This window comes from Candoia aspera, chromosome 4 (genome assembly GCF_035149785.1).
Source record: "Candoia aspera isolate rCanAsp1 chromosome 4, rCanAsp1.hap2, whole genome shotgun sequence".
NCBI lineage: Eukaryota > Metazoa > Chordata > Lepidosauria > Squamata > Boidae > Candoia > Candoia aspera.
The window spans coordinates 101323981-101342087 of NC_086156.1; the positions used below are offsets into that span (position 1 = coordinate 101323981).

The 18107-nt window shown below is 43.3% G+C and overlaps 1 protein-coding gene across 1 annotated transcript; it reads left to right on the plus strand.

Annotated features, from left to right (window-relative positions):
* The first annotated feature begins 4030 nt into the window (after positions 1-4030).
* MAPK3 (mitogen-activated protein kinase 3) lies at positions 4031-13208 on the plus strand. Its single transcript, XM_063301301.1, has 9 exons — positions 4031-4289; positions 5843-6025; positions 6634-6823; positions 6952-7068; positions 7592-7706; positions 7937-8068; positions 10893-11002; positions 11138-11280; positions 11560-13208. Exons 1-8 carry the CDS (start codon positions 4126-4128, stop codon positions 11255-11257), a joined length of 1131 nt encoding a protein of 376 aa, XP_063157371.1. The 5' UTR covers positions 4031-4125; the 3' UTR covers positions 11258-11280; positions 11560-13208.
* The last annotated feature ends 4899 nt before the right edge of the window (positions 13209-18107 follow it).

Sequence of the window (18107 nt, forward strand, 5' to 3'; positions counted from 1 at the left end):
TAAATTGAGTTGTCCCACAATGCAACTCTGAAGAAGCTGTTTGTTGCCAATCCTACTTCCTCTTTCTCTCTTCCTTCTTCTTCCACCCAGGGAGAAGCAAGCATGTTGCTCTGCTCTCCATTCATCAGGGCCATGTGCTCGGGCCTTGATGAAGAATTCTGCCCCTTTCTTGTTAGCAGATTGCTAGGAAAGCCTTTGGCCTAGGAGAGATCAGAAAAGTCACACACCACGCATTTCTATAAAAATAATTTTATTTACAGAAAGCAAACATATTTACAGGCTCTCAGTGAGAGCTGCTTAACTCTCTACATGCCTACACAGAAGGGAAACAAACTAAAACAAGTCCAGGCAAGTTCTTCTCCCCAGGTGCAAAAATTAACATCCGAAAAGAGGACAATTAAATTCAACCTCTTCACCTGGCCAAAATGATTAGTTACCATAGTAACCTTAATCTGTAGTAGAAAACATACTAACATTTCTTCCACACAGCTCTTGGCAGCTGTAGGGCTGAGAGTTTAGGACAAACTAAGTATTTAGAAAGAAAAGAAGACCAAAGGAACTTCATCTTTTCACCAAGATGGATGTAACAGAAACAACAATAAAGTCAGTAAGAATTATTTTACTTATCTTAACCTAATCTGTCTAAGCGTGTAATTCTTTATGCTTGGGAGGGCTGAATGTGTAAGATTAATAACCTGTGTTTCTCTGACATGCTCACTGCAGCTATCTAATTTTCTTTTTCTGTGCCAGCTTCTCAGCTGTGTTATAAGCTCTGCTCCATTTCAGTAGTTCTAGCAGGCCACTAAATTGGCTTCAAACCCCTCCTTCGGATTCTGAGCTAAACTGGTCTTTACAGAGGAATTTTGGCCTGGTTGATCCTCTTGGACAATTTTGACTCAGCCTGGAAAAAGGCACAGAACTAACTCTCAAGCAACTTGGCATCTTCGTTTATTTTCTAATTTCATTAGGGCCTGAGGGAGGCAATGCAGAACCGAGACAGTGTGTTTTTGATGTTGACCTTGGTATTAATCAGAGCAGTCTCCTCACTTCCTGTGGGGATGGCTTGGGTGGAAGACCACTTATCCCAGCTAATTACTTAATGAACATCTTGAGGGTGCCACATCTAAGAGCTTTCTCTCTGATGAGATTTAACCCTTACCATCTTTGCCAACAGAGAGGAGATACAGTAATACCACAGCACGAAGCTAATCAACTGGGAGATACCAAGTCTGTTTTGTTTTACTGCACTGCCATGCAGCCTTAAGAACACACCAACGCACCTTAAACTGATCAGATAAAAAAGCTCTTTTTCTGGCTGATGTCTCTTCTAGTATCTAGGAAGGTAGCCAAATTCTGTGATTGATATTACTACCAGGAAATTAACAGTTTAGCTTTCTTACCTGCTAGATATTGAATGTCCTGTATGTTTTATTTTTCCCCAGGCCATGCTGGGAAAGGTGGAAGAGAAGAGGATGGAGTCAGCAAGGTGGATGGACTGTTACAGTGGTGATAGGTGCACCGTTGAAAGACCTGAAGGACCAAGTTTGGGAAAGATCATCCTGGAGAAAATCTATCTGTTTAGTTGCTAAGAGTCAAAACTGACTTGATGGCACATAATCAATGATTAAGATCAATTATCTTTTAACTTTAGACACCTCCCATTATTATACATTATATATTAGATGCACATTTGTATCTTACTTTACTGTTGCTTTGTTTTACTTTACTTTTTACTTCCTTGTATTACCTTATTTTTGGAATCTGAATTTTTCTAGTCTCTGACTTACATAAAGTCATCCAAACTTCAGGCCAGATCCTTGTCCAGAATTACCCTGCCTCTCCTATTTTCTACATCTCATCCTTTCACCAAATCTGAGCGTCAGGGATGTGTACAATTGGATTAAATCAAAATACAGTAAAACATTAGAATAATACATCAGCCACAAAGTTAAAGTAACAGACGGAAATTGCCTGGGGAAAAAAACCTTTTCTACTGGAGAGATTCTGAGGTAGACATCTCCCAATCCTTCTTGAGTGAAGGAATTCCATAATTGGGGTGTCCTCACTGAAAAAGCTCTCTTCCTTACAATAACGATCCTCTGAAATTGTTGCCTCCTACTCAGAGTTAGATATTCACCTATAAGCTGGTTGGATTACTGCACTATTTTCCACCACAACCTGCCCTTAAAGATGACTCATAACCATCCATTCGGGTAGAATACGGTGGCTAGGTTTTTGATTAGCATATCTTGATTCATGCCATGTTATGGCTATTCATCAAAAAACTGAATTGGCTGCTGTCTGGATTTGACCCCAACCCCAAATACTAGTGCTTCCTTTTAAACAACTTGGAGTCCAAGATACATCCTTAAAACCTAAAGTTTTAGGCCCTGCACTCTGATAACTACTTAGAATCAGATTAGTGATGGCCCAGTTACTATTTTTTTTTTAGTCCTTAGCTAACGTAAAAACAACTACAACCAGTTTCTGATGGTGTAAATGTCCATGGAGTACATCAGATATTAATAATGTATACTTCTAGACCGGTAAGAAAAAATATATATGTATTATACATATATAATGTATACTTCTAGACTGTTAAGAAAAACATACTGTAGTTTTAAATTACACAGATATAAACAATGTATTTGATGTTTTCAGGAGAGCTGCATTGGGAAAATATTTTTTCAAAATAAGACGAAGTCATTCATTAAGGCCTACTACCAGTCAGGTTCTGATTATTACTGACTCAGCTGCTAGCCTGTTCCGCCTGCTTTTTCTCTCTTGCCGGGAGAGTGAAATCTTACCTTTTTCACTGTGCTTTCAGCAAAAAAAGATTGAGCATGTGGTTTTTGCTATTACATGGCTTATTCTGAATGCTGCTTTAATTGGTGGAATTTAAAATTTGCTAGTTGATTTCCAGCCAGGCATATTTTAAGAAAATGGATTGGGTTTATTTTTATTGTAAAGCACTTCAAAACCTTTCTGGCTAAAAGGGAAGGCAGGAAGTTAATAAATATAGCAAATAAAAGCAGCAGAGGATTCCTGTTACTGCACAACTGAAACTTGGTGTTTGTTAATTCACATTTAGAACAGAATAAAAATTAGTTTTAGAAAATAGAGACTGTATTCTCATAGTACACTAAGTACACTAGACTACTTTTTTTTAGCTCAGGGGTGGAAAATCTGCTTTCCTCTTTTCCTAGCAGATTATGAAACCCACAGCACCATTCCCACCATTTCAAGGTGGAAACCCCTGATAACTGCAGTGCTGCAAACGGTAAAATTGCCCTATATCCCCCTTCAAAAGAAAACTCCCACTGCACCAGCCTCGCCTCTTGGCCCTTCTGCAAAAGTCGCTTTCCCCCGTTGGAGCCTAAAGATCATGCAAACCCAGGCAACATATTTAGCAGGACTTCACAGCGATCCGGATTCGAAGGGGAAAAGGGCGCAGGAAGGCGAAGCTACAGGCAACTCCTTCCATCAAACGCGTTTGATGGAAGTAGTTGCCAACAGGTGCGACGGGCGTCCCTTCCGAATCGCCTTTTTGCTTTCCAACTTGGATCGCTGCGCAGTAGAGAACGCATGGTTCAGTGGGTCTTGCGAAATCAGGAAACTGACTTGAAGAGACCCTGGCTAGGTTAATCTGGGAACTCAGGTCGAGCAGCCAGACCACGCAGCCACTTTCTATCCCCGTTGCCGGGATTCGAACGCGCGGATGTCGCTGGATGGAAAGCATCCCCTAAACCAAGCCCAGAGGCGCAGCGCCAAAAAGAGGATTGGAAGCGCACTGAGCCAAAAGGCGGGGCCCAATGGGAGTCAAGCGCGCGCGAGCCCGAGGGTGGGGCCTCATCGCGGTGTGGAATGTTTTGGGCGCGGCGCTTCCGGGTTGGGCTCCTGACGTTTCTATCCAATCCAGGCGCGCCGCGGCCCGCACAGCGCCAGTAGGCAAGCCGGACGCATGCGCTGTTTGAAGGAGCTCCAGCCGCAGCTCCCGGGGAGCGCATGGGCAGTGCTTCTCTTGCCGTTTCTTCGACGAGCGCATGCGCAGTGTTGTCGGGCGGTGTCGGTTCCGGGTAAAGCGGGGATAGGAGCGGCTGCGGGAGCTTCTTGATTAGATCAGCCATGGCTGCAGCGGCGGCGACAGCGGCCCCGGGTGGGGCGGGAGCCGTGCCGGTGCCTGGAGTGCCAAGGCTGGGAGTGGAGACAGTAAAAGGGCAGGCATTTGACGTGGGACCACGTTATACAGACCTGCAGTACATCGGCGAGGGGGCGTACGGCATGGTCTGGTAAGTGAGCGCGAGCCCTGCAGATTGGCCCTGAACGGGAACCATACCTGGGCGAAACGTCCAAGATTTATTTGGCGTGCCTATTCCCCCAAACTGGCTTCGCGCAGCCACCGTACCCTCCCTTAGAAGCTTCCGCCATATTGTTTCTTAGTTACCGACGTCCTGCAAGGATGCACGTTGTTTTTCTTGATCCGGAACCCGATTCCCCCCAACTCCCTCATGGGTCCCTTCCTCGCAGTGTCTTTTCCTCCAGTACCCGCGTCCTGGGACTTGAGATCCATTCCGTTGCAGGGTGTGTTGCAGATGCTCGCTGTCAAAACTGGCTTCTAAAGCAAAAACAGTCGACGCGGCCAGCCCTGCCAAGTCATTGTTGTATTCCGAGCGCCTCCCTGAAACCGGTCCTCGCAGGCTGTTATCTTCCTGTGCCAATATTTGCAGATTTCCTGTAAAATGCTCAGGGTGCCTTGCCGCTGGGTGTTGGTTCGCCAGCCTAAAGTTACCAGTAACTGGTCTTTAGCGATACTTTTGTGCTTGTTAATGTCGAGCTGCAAAAGCTGCCAAGGTTGCCACTTACTTTTTTTGTGTGGGTGCACGCTCAGTAAAACAGCCTGATGTAACTGGCCCCAGGAGCCTTTCCCTGAAGAGCTGGCAAGCCTGTATCTCTCCATTGAATCTCTGTACCTTATAGTTACTGTATTAAGCTGCCCAGCAGCCCCCATCCAGGTGTCAACCTCAGCCAGTGCCTGGCCTATTTAGATTGCTATCCCTGCAGGGCAAATATACCTTCGCCAACAATGCTTAGTGCCATATAGATACTAACTGATCTAATCATAATATATCCTGGCTTCTATGCTCTGATCAGCATTTGGTTTACAGGAAAAGCTAGGCTGCATTAATCTTAGGACTTTCTTGAGTGCTGCACTGTTGCTGCTGTGACTCTCAAGCTGTTTATTGAAACAGCTACTCTATTTTCCATCAGTAACGTGAGTCTAGTATCAGACTTTCCATATTCTGTAATACTCCATTTTTTTCTCAAATACTTACAATCACATTGCTCATAATCTGATCTGTGTAGGTTTGGAACTAATACATTTAGTCAATACAACATACACATATACATCCCCAAGTGTTTTTGTGTTAGAATCTTTATTTGGTGGTAGTAACTGTATTTACATAATACACTTATTAAGTAACCCAATTTTCTAGGTTTGCAAGACTTATCTGCTGTCGAGATCTCAGAGTTTTCACTTCTGTTCTGTAGTCTTGGCAACAGCCAACACTTTCCTCAGATTGTAATAGTTGTTGTCCCACATTGGTGTAATGTGTTATTAGTTTTTTTTCCTTCCTTCCTTCTTTGCCCTTTTGTTGAAGTCCAAAATTAAGATAAACATTCAAGCTTTCTGGGGGAGTATCTTGAGTATAGAATGTTTGTTCCCCTTGTGAATTTCTAGGGTGATCCCCTTCCATCGGGGAGCGAAATGATTTATCAGTTTTGATAGTGAACATATGCAGATCGCGGAGTCCGGTATGCATTTGCCTTTGTTTCTTTACAGCTCGGCATATGATCACGTCAACAAGATCCGAGCTGCAATCAAAAAGATCAGTCCTTTTGAGCACCAGACATACTGCCAACGCACACTGCGAGAGATCAAGATACTCTTGCGCTTCAAGCATGAGAATGTCATTGGCATTAATGACATTCTTCGTGCACCTACCATTGATCAGATGCGTGATGTGTATCCTTGCAGACCAGTGTTGTGTCTTTTCACCTGTGGAAGGAGATCTGCCTGGAAGAAGGTTTATACACACAGAAAATGTGTGTGTTCTGTAAGAATCTGAATATAGATTATTAGTCTTACTCTGGTCGTTTTTTTAATGAAATGCTCTGCTCAGAAGCTCTAACTCACTTGAATCTAATGATGTACAATAGGGGGCTTGTATGATGATGCCAGCATCTGAGCTGGCTTCCACTTGCCTTCTGGGCATGGCTCCAGGTGTTGCTTTCTTAATAATTGGACCTATGAAACAGTTGACTTTTCTTGTGTCCTCTTAGATTAAGCATGTTTTTTCAGTCACATCCCTTTGCTTATTTTTATATAGCATCATCTGTAGAGAGATGATGGTGTACTTTATACTGGAGATGAATTGAACATGGTGGAAGCCATTTCCTTCCGGCTTCAGTTGAGCTAGTAAAAGCAAACTCAGTTTGTGGCTTGTGTGATCATTTATCTGACCGCTTGTAGAGATGCTGCCTTCTGTACTCTTTGCAGGAAATTACTTTCCTTAACGGCTTCCCTCCCTTCCCCTTTCCTGGTGGAGAGGGGCACTGTTTACCTTTTTTCAGATACATAGTTCAAGATTTGATGGAGACAGATCTCTATAAGCTTCTGAAGACCCAACAGCTCAGCAACGACCATATCTGCTACTTCCTCTATCAGATTCTTCGAGGGCTGAAGTACATTCACTCTGCCAATGTGCTTCACCGAGATCTGAAGCCCAGCAATCTTCTCATCAACACCACGTGTGACCTGAAGGTGGCATTCTAAAACTTTTGCTAGGCCTTCTTCACCAGCCAACCATCGCTTCCCCACTTCATTCTGCAATGCAATTAAGTCTCCCTTTAGTTGGGGTTTGCCACTCATGGTTCTCTCTCTTCTTACAGATCTGTGATTTTGGCTTAGCCCGAATTGCTGATCCAGACCACGATCACACAGGATTCTTAACAGAATATGTTGCCACTCGCTGGTATCGAGCTCCTGAAATCATGCTTAATTCCAAGGTAAATTCAGCAGAATGAAGACAGCATGTAAGCCAGAACACCTGAAACTAAAAGGCATTGTTATCATGTCAAATTTAGCTGAGCGCAAAGTTTCCCAACAGTTATAACACAATTCCAAAGCCCAGATCAGCTCAGCCTGGCAAATGGATATTTATAATGTTTCAATGCAAAGCAAAACCACCGTGTTGCATTTCTTAACTATTTTCTTTCTCTTAGTTGTCCAGAGTCCTAGCATCCCTAAAGGCCTAGCTGGAGGATGCCAGTATGAGGAAGACTGTTGTATCGGCTAGGCTGGGAAAAACTTAAGTTTTCCTAAGAATTTTCTTTTGCTGGGTCCACAGTTTAAGATGCTTCTCTAATGAGGAAGCTTAAGTTTTCATTACACTGAAAAGTTTTATTTGCTAGAATGGAAAAGCATCCATTTCAGAGGATTACTACGCGTGGTCTGATAACAGCTGAGAGGAGAGGGGGATCAGAGCCACAAATCCTAGCTTCTCTTTCTGTGTCTTCTCCCCCTACCCAGGGCTACACTAAGTCCATTGATATATGGTCAGTGGGTTGCATCTTGGCTGAGATGCTGTCGAATCGACCTATCTTTCCTGGCAAGCACTACCTGGACCAGCTTAATCACATCCTGGGTAAGAGGGAAGTCGACCGAGCAAAGCTTTGGACAGGGTGGCATAGGAAAGGCCTTGTTCTGAGCAGCCTCTTGAATCGGTTGTATAGCTGATTCTGCTTTTCCCCTGGTGTTTGTATATACTCTGTTTGCTGCATAAGGCCTCCCTCATTATAGGTTTAATGCCTGTTTCTCCTCTAGGGCTTGCAGTATCCTAGATATCCAATGGCTCTCTGTCCACCATCTCTGCAGGTATTTTGGGTTCCCCGTCTCAGGATGACCTGAACTGCATCATCAACACGAAGGCTCGCAATTATCTCCAGTCATTGCCTCAAAAGCCCAAAGTTCCTTGGGCTAAACTGTTCCCAAAGGCTGATCCCAAAGGTAAAGGAGAAAGGAGGATGAAAATGCACAACTTAGTCCTATGCCTAGCAGATTTTGCTCTTTGTTGATAAATCAGTCATCTGCTACTGGCTGACAGGCCAGAATTCTTCAGCCTTTTCTAGCTCAGTAGGCACTGTTAATTTCAGCATTCCATAAAAACCAATTTTCTGACATCAGGGTTTTTTTATTGCATGCTCTAGAAATGGAGGAGCCCATCTGTAGGTACTACTAACAGTCTTCCCATTGTTGTTTTATTCCAGAGTTGAACTTCTGTAACCTCAACTATTCTGTAAAACTTTCATCAAACCATCCACTAATATGCTATGTATGGCCCAATCTTGATTTTGAGTGAGGACAGTACGCTTCATAAACTGGCTGTCCTTTTTGATGTGGTTGGAGACACACTTTATGCAGAAACTGAATGGTGTGGAAATTTAGTTGCTTAAACAGTACACGTGGTACAGTACAGGCAGAATGGCCCTACATTTCACTTTCTGCCTTCTTTCAGGCTGTTAGGGTTCCAATGATAATTGGCAAGAACAGATAATTCTTCTGTCATTTAGGGAGTGTAAGAGGCAGTTTATGCTGAAATGTGAATTCTCTGTAACTGAATGCAGGAAGCCTAAGTTCCTTTCTCTCTCTTCAGTTTCATCTCACAGTTTGCAAATACGCATTCTAGACCAGCCTTCCCCAATATGATAAGCTCTAGATGTGTGTACTACAGTCAGCATCATCCCCAGCTTTCAGTGGAAGGTACATGCTGAAGGGGAGGGAGAAGAATATAAAACATCTTAAACTAATTCTGAAAGCCTTTTAGAACTGAGTTGGCCTGTGTCACATTTATGAGCCATTTTTCAAATACAACTAGTTCCCAGAGCAGCTTAGTCTGTAACAGAAGCAGGCAATCTTTTTGTGGCTGAAGGACACAGTGTATGTGGTGGTGGTGGTGAAGTAATACTCCTGGAAGAGAGCCAAATGTTTTGTTCCTTTTTTGGACAGAATATTGCATTAAGCCTCAAAATCAGTGGTTTTGCTTTGGGGATGGAAGGGGACTCTCGGTGGGCTAGGAGTGCCCACCTTGATGTACAAACCCCTCCCCCATTATACAATTATATGATATATAGCAATGTTACTACAATTTAGACTATATTAGTGTGGTGGATTTTGGTAATGCCGCTGGTTCTCAGGAAGGAGGAAGCGCATTCCATGGAGGTGGTAGCGATAAGAGGAGGCATGGTCTGGGAAGCAGCGGTGGGGAAACGAAGAGGTTCGGAATAGCCCCGCCCTAGAGCTCTCCCCAGTTATTTCCCCTCAGGTGAGGTAGAGCAGCTTTAGTCTGGCAAGGTTCTGTCTATACGGTGTGAGCAAATGAAGAACTGAAATTCGGCTGGACTGACTCTTTGTCGCTCTGGGGCTGGGCCTGACATCTGGATATGTAACGTTTCAATGCAGTGGCTTCTGGTCTCTAGCTGTTTATGTTGTCCCTTCAGAGAAGAGAGAATATAAGAAATGATCGGTGGTAAATCAGTGCGTAGAAACTTTCTTTCATGTGACCCACCCAATTCCTGTTGCTCAATTCTGTACTCCTCCTCAAGAATCACCTCCTTCCATCAAACATTGGGTTTCAAAGCCTCTTTATCTTTTATTGTCTGTTCTGGCCATCATCTGTTAATCCAGATTTTATCTGAACGTCTTTCCCAGGCAGATGTGGGCCAGCACCCATTAGTACAAAGCAGTAGCCATTGGTATAGAGATCCTGCCAGACTTAAGCATCTGACTTGGCTGTGAATATCCAGGAAAGTTAACCTGAGCTTCTAATAGATACGAAAAGGTACATATGAACTCAGGATGCTACAATAATGAGAAACCTCAAATTATAGAAAAGAGACTAAAGAGAAAACTGTCAGTATCTGCCACATGTAAGAATATTGCTGTATAGTGTGCTGTATTTGGACTACCCTGTGGTTCTGGTTGTCTCATTTCAAAAATATGATTGAGAGCTGGGGAAGGGCAACCCAATTGGTTAAGAGGGGGGGACTAGAAAAAGTATTGGAGTTCTTTAGGAAAAAAGTGAGCTGAGAAAGATGATCTTTGAATGAAGGTGAATTGATTTTTTTCTCATGGTGCTCTGATCTACAGATAGTGGATTAAATTGATGAGCAGTAGACTTTGAATAAAGAAACGGGAGTTCTATGTCGTATAACATAATTTATATGAGATTCCTGGCCACAGGAGAAGACAGAAGTGTTAGTATTGGTCAGTAATGTCAATCATACTAAAAGCACATAAAAGTTAATTTAACATAATTATAATAACTGATAGTTACGTTTCTCGTGAGGTGGGTGGCTGTATAAATTGTTTCAACCAGTGTTTTTCAGTCTTGGCAACTTTAAGATGCCTGGACTTCAACTCCCAGAGTTCCCCATGGCTGGCTGGGGAATTCTGGGAGTTGAAGTCCAGGCATCTTAAAGTTGCCAAGACTGAAAAACGCTGGTTGAAATAAATACGCAGACCTTCCACTTTGAGGGCACTCTGCTTTTGCTTTGTGGGAGAGTTGTGGGCTTTACAGAGGACACTGGCCCAGATCCTTGGTCTGAATCGGCAGGGCTTTTCTTACAGGGAGGGCAAAGGAAGCCCCCGGCCTCCCAGTAAGTCTTCTGACCTTCTGTTTTCTGAAACTAATGATCCGTTTCCTGCATTGCTCTCTGCGGCCACTTGGGGGCGCACTGCAACCATTCCTTCCTCAAACAAAATGGAATATTCTTGTTGCCATTTCTCATCCAGCTGTTGATCCTACACCCTTTCGCTTTTTTACCCTTTTCAGCTCTGGACCTGCTGGATAAAATGTTGACTTTCAACCCCAATAAGCGCATCACGGTGGAGGAGTCTTTGGCGCACCCTTACCTCGAACAGTACTACGACCCTTCAGATGAGGTGCGGGTCTCTTTTCTGGGGAGCGGTCTTTTAAAAGGATGATGGGTGAAGGGGACAGAAGATAGTGCTGCGGCCTTAGTGTGGCTGGGAAGCAGAATTGTTGCATTCTGTTTTTCTCTTTCTACCCCACGCTAGCCAGTTGCCGAGGAACCGTTCAGGTTTGACATGGAGCTGGATGACTTGCCCAAAGAGAAGCTGAAAGAACTGATATTTGAAGAAACTGCACGGTTCCAGCCTGGCTATCAAGGGCCCTGAGAGGCTGTGCAGGCCAGTGGCAGGTATAACTGTTCATCTAATGGGAGCCCTCGGCAAAATCTTTCCGTCTGGGGATGCGACCCATGAATCGCGTCACCTGAGCATAGCATTGCTTGGAGCTCTGCAGAGAGGGGTTCTTAAGCAAGGCACGGTTCCCAGAGCCATCTGCCTGGGGACGGTCAGTTTGTCGATTTCACTTGCGGTTAAGTGGTTAAATGTGGCTCCATCTTCTGTGCAAGAAACCACAGATAACTGAGCTGAACCAGCAGGTGTAACCTTCATGGAACCCCTTCTTCTTTCAGGTCGCTGCTTCACCAGGAGATGATTTGGGACTGTACCCAGCTCCCCCTTTGGAATGTTGAGGGGAGCACAGGATTCAGGGGTACCAACTCCGGGGGTGCCCCTGTAGACTTGCTGTACAACTGCGCTTTGCTACGTGGCTGTGAACCCTGGTAACCCATCTCTGGACCCCCTTAATGTGATGTGTTGGGGTGAGACCCTGGTGCCCAGGTTGGGGAAAGGGGGGGCTGCTCCCCTCCCTATAGGAGGGAAAAAGAAAACAGCCCCCCCTCCCTTTATTCCCTTTCAAAGCAACGAAAGGGGTGTCATCTCCTTTTTTTGGCATTTTATTGTCTTTGTTAATGAGTTAATAAACTAATCCTATTTTAGCAGGGCCATTTTCTGATCCCTTGGGCATTATTAGCAAGGGCAATTGAAATCAGATCCTGGTTCCTAGACATACACTTTGTGTCTTTCCTGTAACCCTCTGAACCCCACTACATTTTGAAAACTGGGAACGGAATCTTAACCATTCTGACTGCCCAGCTTTTCTACAACACTCCTTAAGAATCCAGGAGCCTTGATTCCTTCCTGCACAAACAGAGGGCATGTCTGTGCTGGTGTTTATCAACTGATTTATGCCACTTTCGAAACACCTGAAATGCACATCTGGCCTTGGTCATCATTCTAAGGAACTTCTGAAATGCAGTGCAAGGAAAGATCCTGTGATGATGAAAAATGTGTCTTGAAAGAGACAAATATCTCCCCTCTGCTTCTAACTGTTATGTAAGAAACCATGCAGATGAAAAGGAAGTCCTTACATTTCATCTGCTTCCTCTACCTAGAGACAGAGTTTTGGTTGTCTGCCTTCTCTCTCCATCGCTGCATTTAATAAATCGGGTGAGTGTGTGTGTGTGTGTGTGTGTGTGTAAACCGCTGCATACCTTGAGAAATCAGTTGGCCTCTGCAATGGCACAGCACTTTGTCTTCTTGCTGCTACAAACTAACATGGCTGTCCTCCATTCCTTTCTCAATATTTTTAAATGCAGATTTTTAACTCCCACGCAAAGCAAATTCCCCTAGGAGTGGAACTTGCAATTTGGGGCAAATATGAATTGAAAAGTGGAGACCCTGGGAAAATCACTGATCACAGCTCTGTTTTCTAAAGGGATAGTCCCGCTGCCCCCAAAACAACCAGACTGTGCCAGGTAGAAGAGGTATTTTGGAGACACAAGCAGGTGGTTGTTTTGGTGTCCACTGTCAAGAGTGGAAAGGAAGTCCTCCCCCTTGAAAGTTAGCCTTTGCAGGACACTGTTGCTCTGATGGCCCCACCTCTCCAATTCCTTCCACGCGTGCCATTTTTCCATACTAATTTGGACAGCTGTTTTTGCTGAAACTTTCAGCCCTCAAAGATGGAAATGCTCTCAGCAGAAAAATGAGATACGGGATGTGGTTTTTGTTTCCCTTAACTTTCCATTTGAATGAAGGAGAAGCTGCTGTGTTCAGACAGCATTGCCTGTTTGTCCTAGCTGTGATGATACGCAGTGAGCTTTCTTCCTAGGGTATGTAACCTTTTGAAGGAACTTGCATTAAAGGGAATTAATGCTTCTCCATCCTTCCCTGCTTTGAATTGTATAAAGACCCTAAAATAAATCATTCCTTTATTCCTTCAGCAGCTGTTACGTCTTAATTTGGAGGGTGGGGAAATGGATCATTGAATTAGAGCCCTTTTCAAAAAGGAGTAACAAGGTCAATTACCTGAGCAGGCATCACATTTCAGAGACCAGGCTGAATACTAAGAAGGTGCTACAGATAGACCCATGGCAGCCTCAGATGAATGTAGCCTGGACCTAACTGTATAGTTGTAAAACCAACTCTGCATTTTTCTCAGAAACAAAATGGCAACTAGCATAACGCTTTTATCATGGGTGTAATCATACCTAACCATGATGATGCCAAAGTAACAAAACAAGCATCACAGTGCAAGCCCCACCCTTTAATACTTGTATCGCAAAGTTGTCCCCCTTCTGGGAATACCCAAGTTATTTCAGAGCCACCCTGGCTGAATTCTGAACCCCATGAGGTTTCCAGATGAAATGCAAAGTACATTAAAGCAGATTATGTGGAGTTGGGCTACAAGGAAGAATTGAGAAGTGGTTTGTCAGCTCAATGTGGCTCAGAAAAATTGTACACAAGATTAGTTAGAAATCTTTGCATATCTAATAGTTACTGCAAATGCTTAGGAAATGAACAGCACTGCCTTCAGTGGTTAACAGGGATTGTTAGTAATTACTGTAAGGAAGGAAACTGCTTGTGATGTAAAGGTGTCAAGACAGGATATGCTGACAAACACGGGTAGTTGACAAGATCCTTGTCCCCACTGCTTCTCAACCTGGATTCGACAAAGTTTATAAACTTGTATTCCACGCGTGATTGAGAACTAGAAAACTTGTACAGCCTATTTCCTGCATTATGAAAGCCATAATTGGCATTACATTATGAAATTAAATCCAGATCCATACAGAGGGCGACTAGATAGGAGCAAAATGGTACAGGAAACGCAGGTTTTTCTAGCCTAAATCTGGTAGCCCTACTCTATGTACCTTATATTCCAAATTATTTCTTGGAACTCACTACCTTGTATTTTGGTGAAGTTATCTTTATTGACAAAAAGAGATGATGGAATTCTCAGCCATGAAATATTAATAGATTACTGAAACATAGCATGCTGCATATCCTTACTTTGCTGCTCATCTACCTCTGTATGGCCTTTTCAGCCCTACCTGAAGATGGAAGCAGCAAAAGTTGAGAAATTTTTCATGACATCCAAGCGTTATACAATAGAGCCATGGCCTAAACAAAGTTTTTAGAAAACATCTAAAATAAAGTATTGCCTCTGCTAAGGATCCCCTATTTAAGGCAGATACGCAACAGGACATAAGCTGTATATTCTTGCACTAAGGCAATTAGACTCGGTGGTCTAAATAGCCCTTTTTAAACTCTGATTCAGGGCTTCCTTCACAAACTGAAGTAGAACAGCCAGTTCACATAGGTGAATCTAACAAAAGGACAAGATGGAACCACCCATATTGCAGTGCTCTGAGAAAGGGTCCTTAAAAAGTGTAGTATTTTGTCTATAAGGAGACAATCATTAAGGTAGGAAAAGTCCAGGCACTGGAAGATGGTTTTGTCACCTGCACATCTCAGTCCTGTCCACTATCTAGATTGTTGTAGAAGTGGGATTGTGGTTGTAGCTATTACTTTGCAGGGCACTGCCTATAATTTACTCATAGTACTCTGTGACATTTCAAAACACTTTTGCCGTCTGCTTCTAAACATCCGGTCTATGTATGGTAACCAAAAATGTTCCTCTACTCAACTTCCTAATATTGGCATCCGTGGTAATGACCAAATCGCATCTATGCTTCCATTTCAGCCTTCATTACGCAATGTTACCATCCAGTTTGAGACGTTCTCTTTATATATGCTTTTAAACACACACACGCACACACACACACACTGTGGCCCCATAGGGTTAGGGCAGAGAGTGCAATTAGTGGCAGCATCCACAGCTCTCCAATTATGAAAGGGTTAGATCAGGAAGAGGTCTATATGACTGAACACATTTTAGCCTTCCTTGTTGAGGTTAAACTTGTTTGCCCGCCAACTCAATGAATCTGGGCAGCTCACAGCAAGCAAAGACGTTACAATAAAATCGATAAAAGATAAAAGATGGCAAGCATGATGAAGTGAGGGGTCTCCCTCTCCCTTGCCAAAGGCCTGGGTGAAGATTTTTACACATGCACACAAACACATGTCAAGGCATTTCTGAATGCTTCTCATAATTTTTTAAACTATACAGTTGGAAAGTTAGCATATCAGGGGTATGCAGTGCAGCTGGCCATCTATATGCTGATATATATTCCTTTATAAAAGTGGCTTTGAAAATTGCACATCTCCACCAGCATCATAAATAATGTGGTCCATTCTACTTGTGTGTGTATGTATGTGTTCACACGCGTGTTCCAGTCAGTCAGAGACTAGTCCCTGCAGTTTTCTTGGCAGCTTTTTTCAGAATGTTTCTGCTTCATTGTGCTACAAATAATATAGACCATCAGCCCTTTGTGTTCTTCCTAGAATCATTTTTCCATTTTAGCTGTATAAACATACCATGATAGAGACTAGGACTTATTTCCAAAGATTTGGGAATTTCCAAACTAGCCAAGAAAAGAGTCATTTTTCTCTATTACAGTGGTAATCAAAATTATTCAACCCATATTGCAAATCAGGTTGATTGTCAAAATGTACAGACTTTCAGCTGTTTGCAATGAACAAATCAAACAAAAGCAATTTAAATAGCTCAACATAAGGAATGCTTCAAGTGGTGTCCCCAGATTCAACTGAAAATGCAAGTTTTAATGACTTCTCCAGTCTCAAAATTATTCAACCCCTTCATGGCAAGCATCTTCAGGACTTAGTAGAGCACCCTTTTACTGTTATGACCTGCTGCAAATGAGATGCATAGCCAGACACCAGCTTCTGGCAGCGTTCCTGAAGAATCTTAGCCCATTCCTCATGAGCACTGGCCTCCAGTTCAGTAATATTCTTGGGTTTGCATGCTGCAACCACCTTCTTCAAATCCCACCAGAGATTTTCTATGGGGTTCAAGTCAGGTGACTGTGATGGCCACTGTAGAACCTTCCAGGACTTCTTCTGCATCCAAGCCTTAGTGGAATTTGAGGTATGCTTGGGATCATTGTCCTGTTGGAAGGTCCAGTGACGCCCAAGCTTCAGCTTCCTTACAGACGGCATGACATTTTCTCCTAGGATTTCCTGATCCTTCAATGAATCCATCTTGCCATCCGCACACTGCAGGTTTCCAGTGCCAGATGAAGGGCTTGGTTTGGGAATGTAATCCAGTTTATAATATCAAATGCAACTATCAATTTCTCATTCCTGTCAAAAGAAATTCATCTCCAGCACTGTTATTAAACGAGAGACTTTTCAGATAATAGTGGAGCTGGATATGAAAGGAAAAAATAAGCACATTCCCTAAGTTAGGGAAGACATGAAACTATTCCATTCAAAGTAGAGGGAACCTCAGATACTGCTGAACTAGAATGCCAGCAGAATGTCTTTAATTACTAATTATAATTATAACCCAACTACTAGGCTTCTGATTATCCATCTCTATGTAGAATAGAATTTTCCTAAGGTCTATTATGCTGAATTTCCCACCCTGTCTTTTCCCTCAAATTTACTCACTGGTGTGTCCTTTTTAGAGCTGTACACACCTTTAAAATGGCTTACAAGTGCTTCAGATCTCAGGAGACCATGAGCAGAGCACATCTCCACTCTTCTTTAGAGCTGGAAAAAAGTTAATGAACATCAGTAATCGACCACATATTTCACTTATACAGAAGCCAGAAACGAATGAGCTTATCTTCTGCCTCCACTGCCAAAAGGTCCCGTTACTGCACCCACCCATTCTGGGAGTGTCTGGCTTCCACCTGAACAAACAAACAGATAGAATCATACTGCATTTTTTCCATGTCATAAATAGAGGAGTAACACTATTAATGATTTTATTTTATTTGCAACTTTCTGTAAGAACTAATCACTGTGCCACCAAATTCCTGCTATGGGGAAAAAATGAGAGAGTCTTACTCATATCCACATGAGCTCCAATGCCAGAGGATGCAAAGCAGCCCCAGAGCATCACCGAGCCACCACCATGCTTAGCTGTAGGCAGAGTGTTCTTTTCAGCATATGCTTCATGCTTCTTCCTCCAGACATACCGCTGATCCATCAGGCCAAAAAGTTCCAGTTTTGTTTCATCACCCCACAGAACAGAATCCCAAAACTTCTGTGGCTTATTTATATGATTCTGAGCATATTGGACCCGACTTTTCTTGTGCTTTTGGTTCAGTAGTGGTGTATGTCTTGGAGTTCTGGCATGGGAACCTTCTGTGTTTAGTACGTGCCTTACTGTGCTCACTGAAACCTCAGTGCCTGTTGCCACCAAGTCTTGCTGCAGGTCTTTTGCAATCACTTCAGGGTTCCTCTCCACCTGCCTTCTCAGAAATCTGGTTGCAGCCATTGACAGCTTCCTTTTTCAGCCCCGTCCAGGTAGTGTAATCTCTGTTCCTTTAACTCTGAACTTGCAAACTATGCTTCCAATGGTATCTCTAGGAACATTCAGTGCCTTCGCTATCTTTTTGTATCCTGTTCCTTGTTTGTGAAGGGCGATGATCTCTTCTCTTACCTTTTTGGACCATTCTTTTGACTTAGCCATACTATATTTCTAACATGCAGTCAAACGTGACACTCAACAAACCCCTAGCCAGTTCAGGTATTTCATGTGTTCCAGCTCAAGCACACCTGGTGCAACTAATGAAGCCCTTGATTAGTTGCACCAGGTGTGCTTGAGACAACACCTGTTTTGCATCCTGTATGTGTGCTGTTGTGATGGATTCTATTCGGGGTTGAATAATTTTGAGACTGGAGATGTCCTAACAGTCAGGACCACGCTGAGACGAGGAATAAGTCTCTAGTGTTTTATTACTGCTAC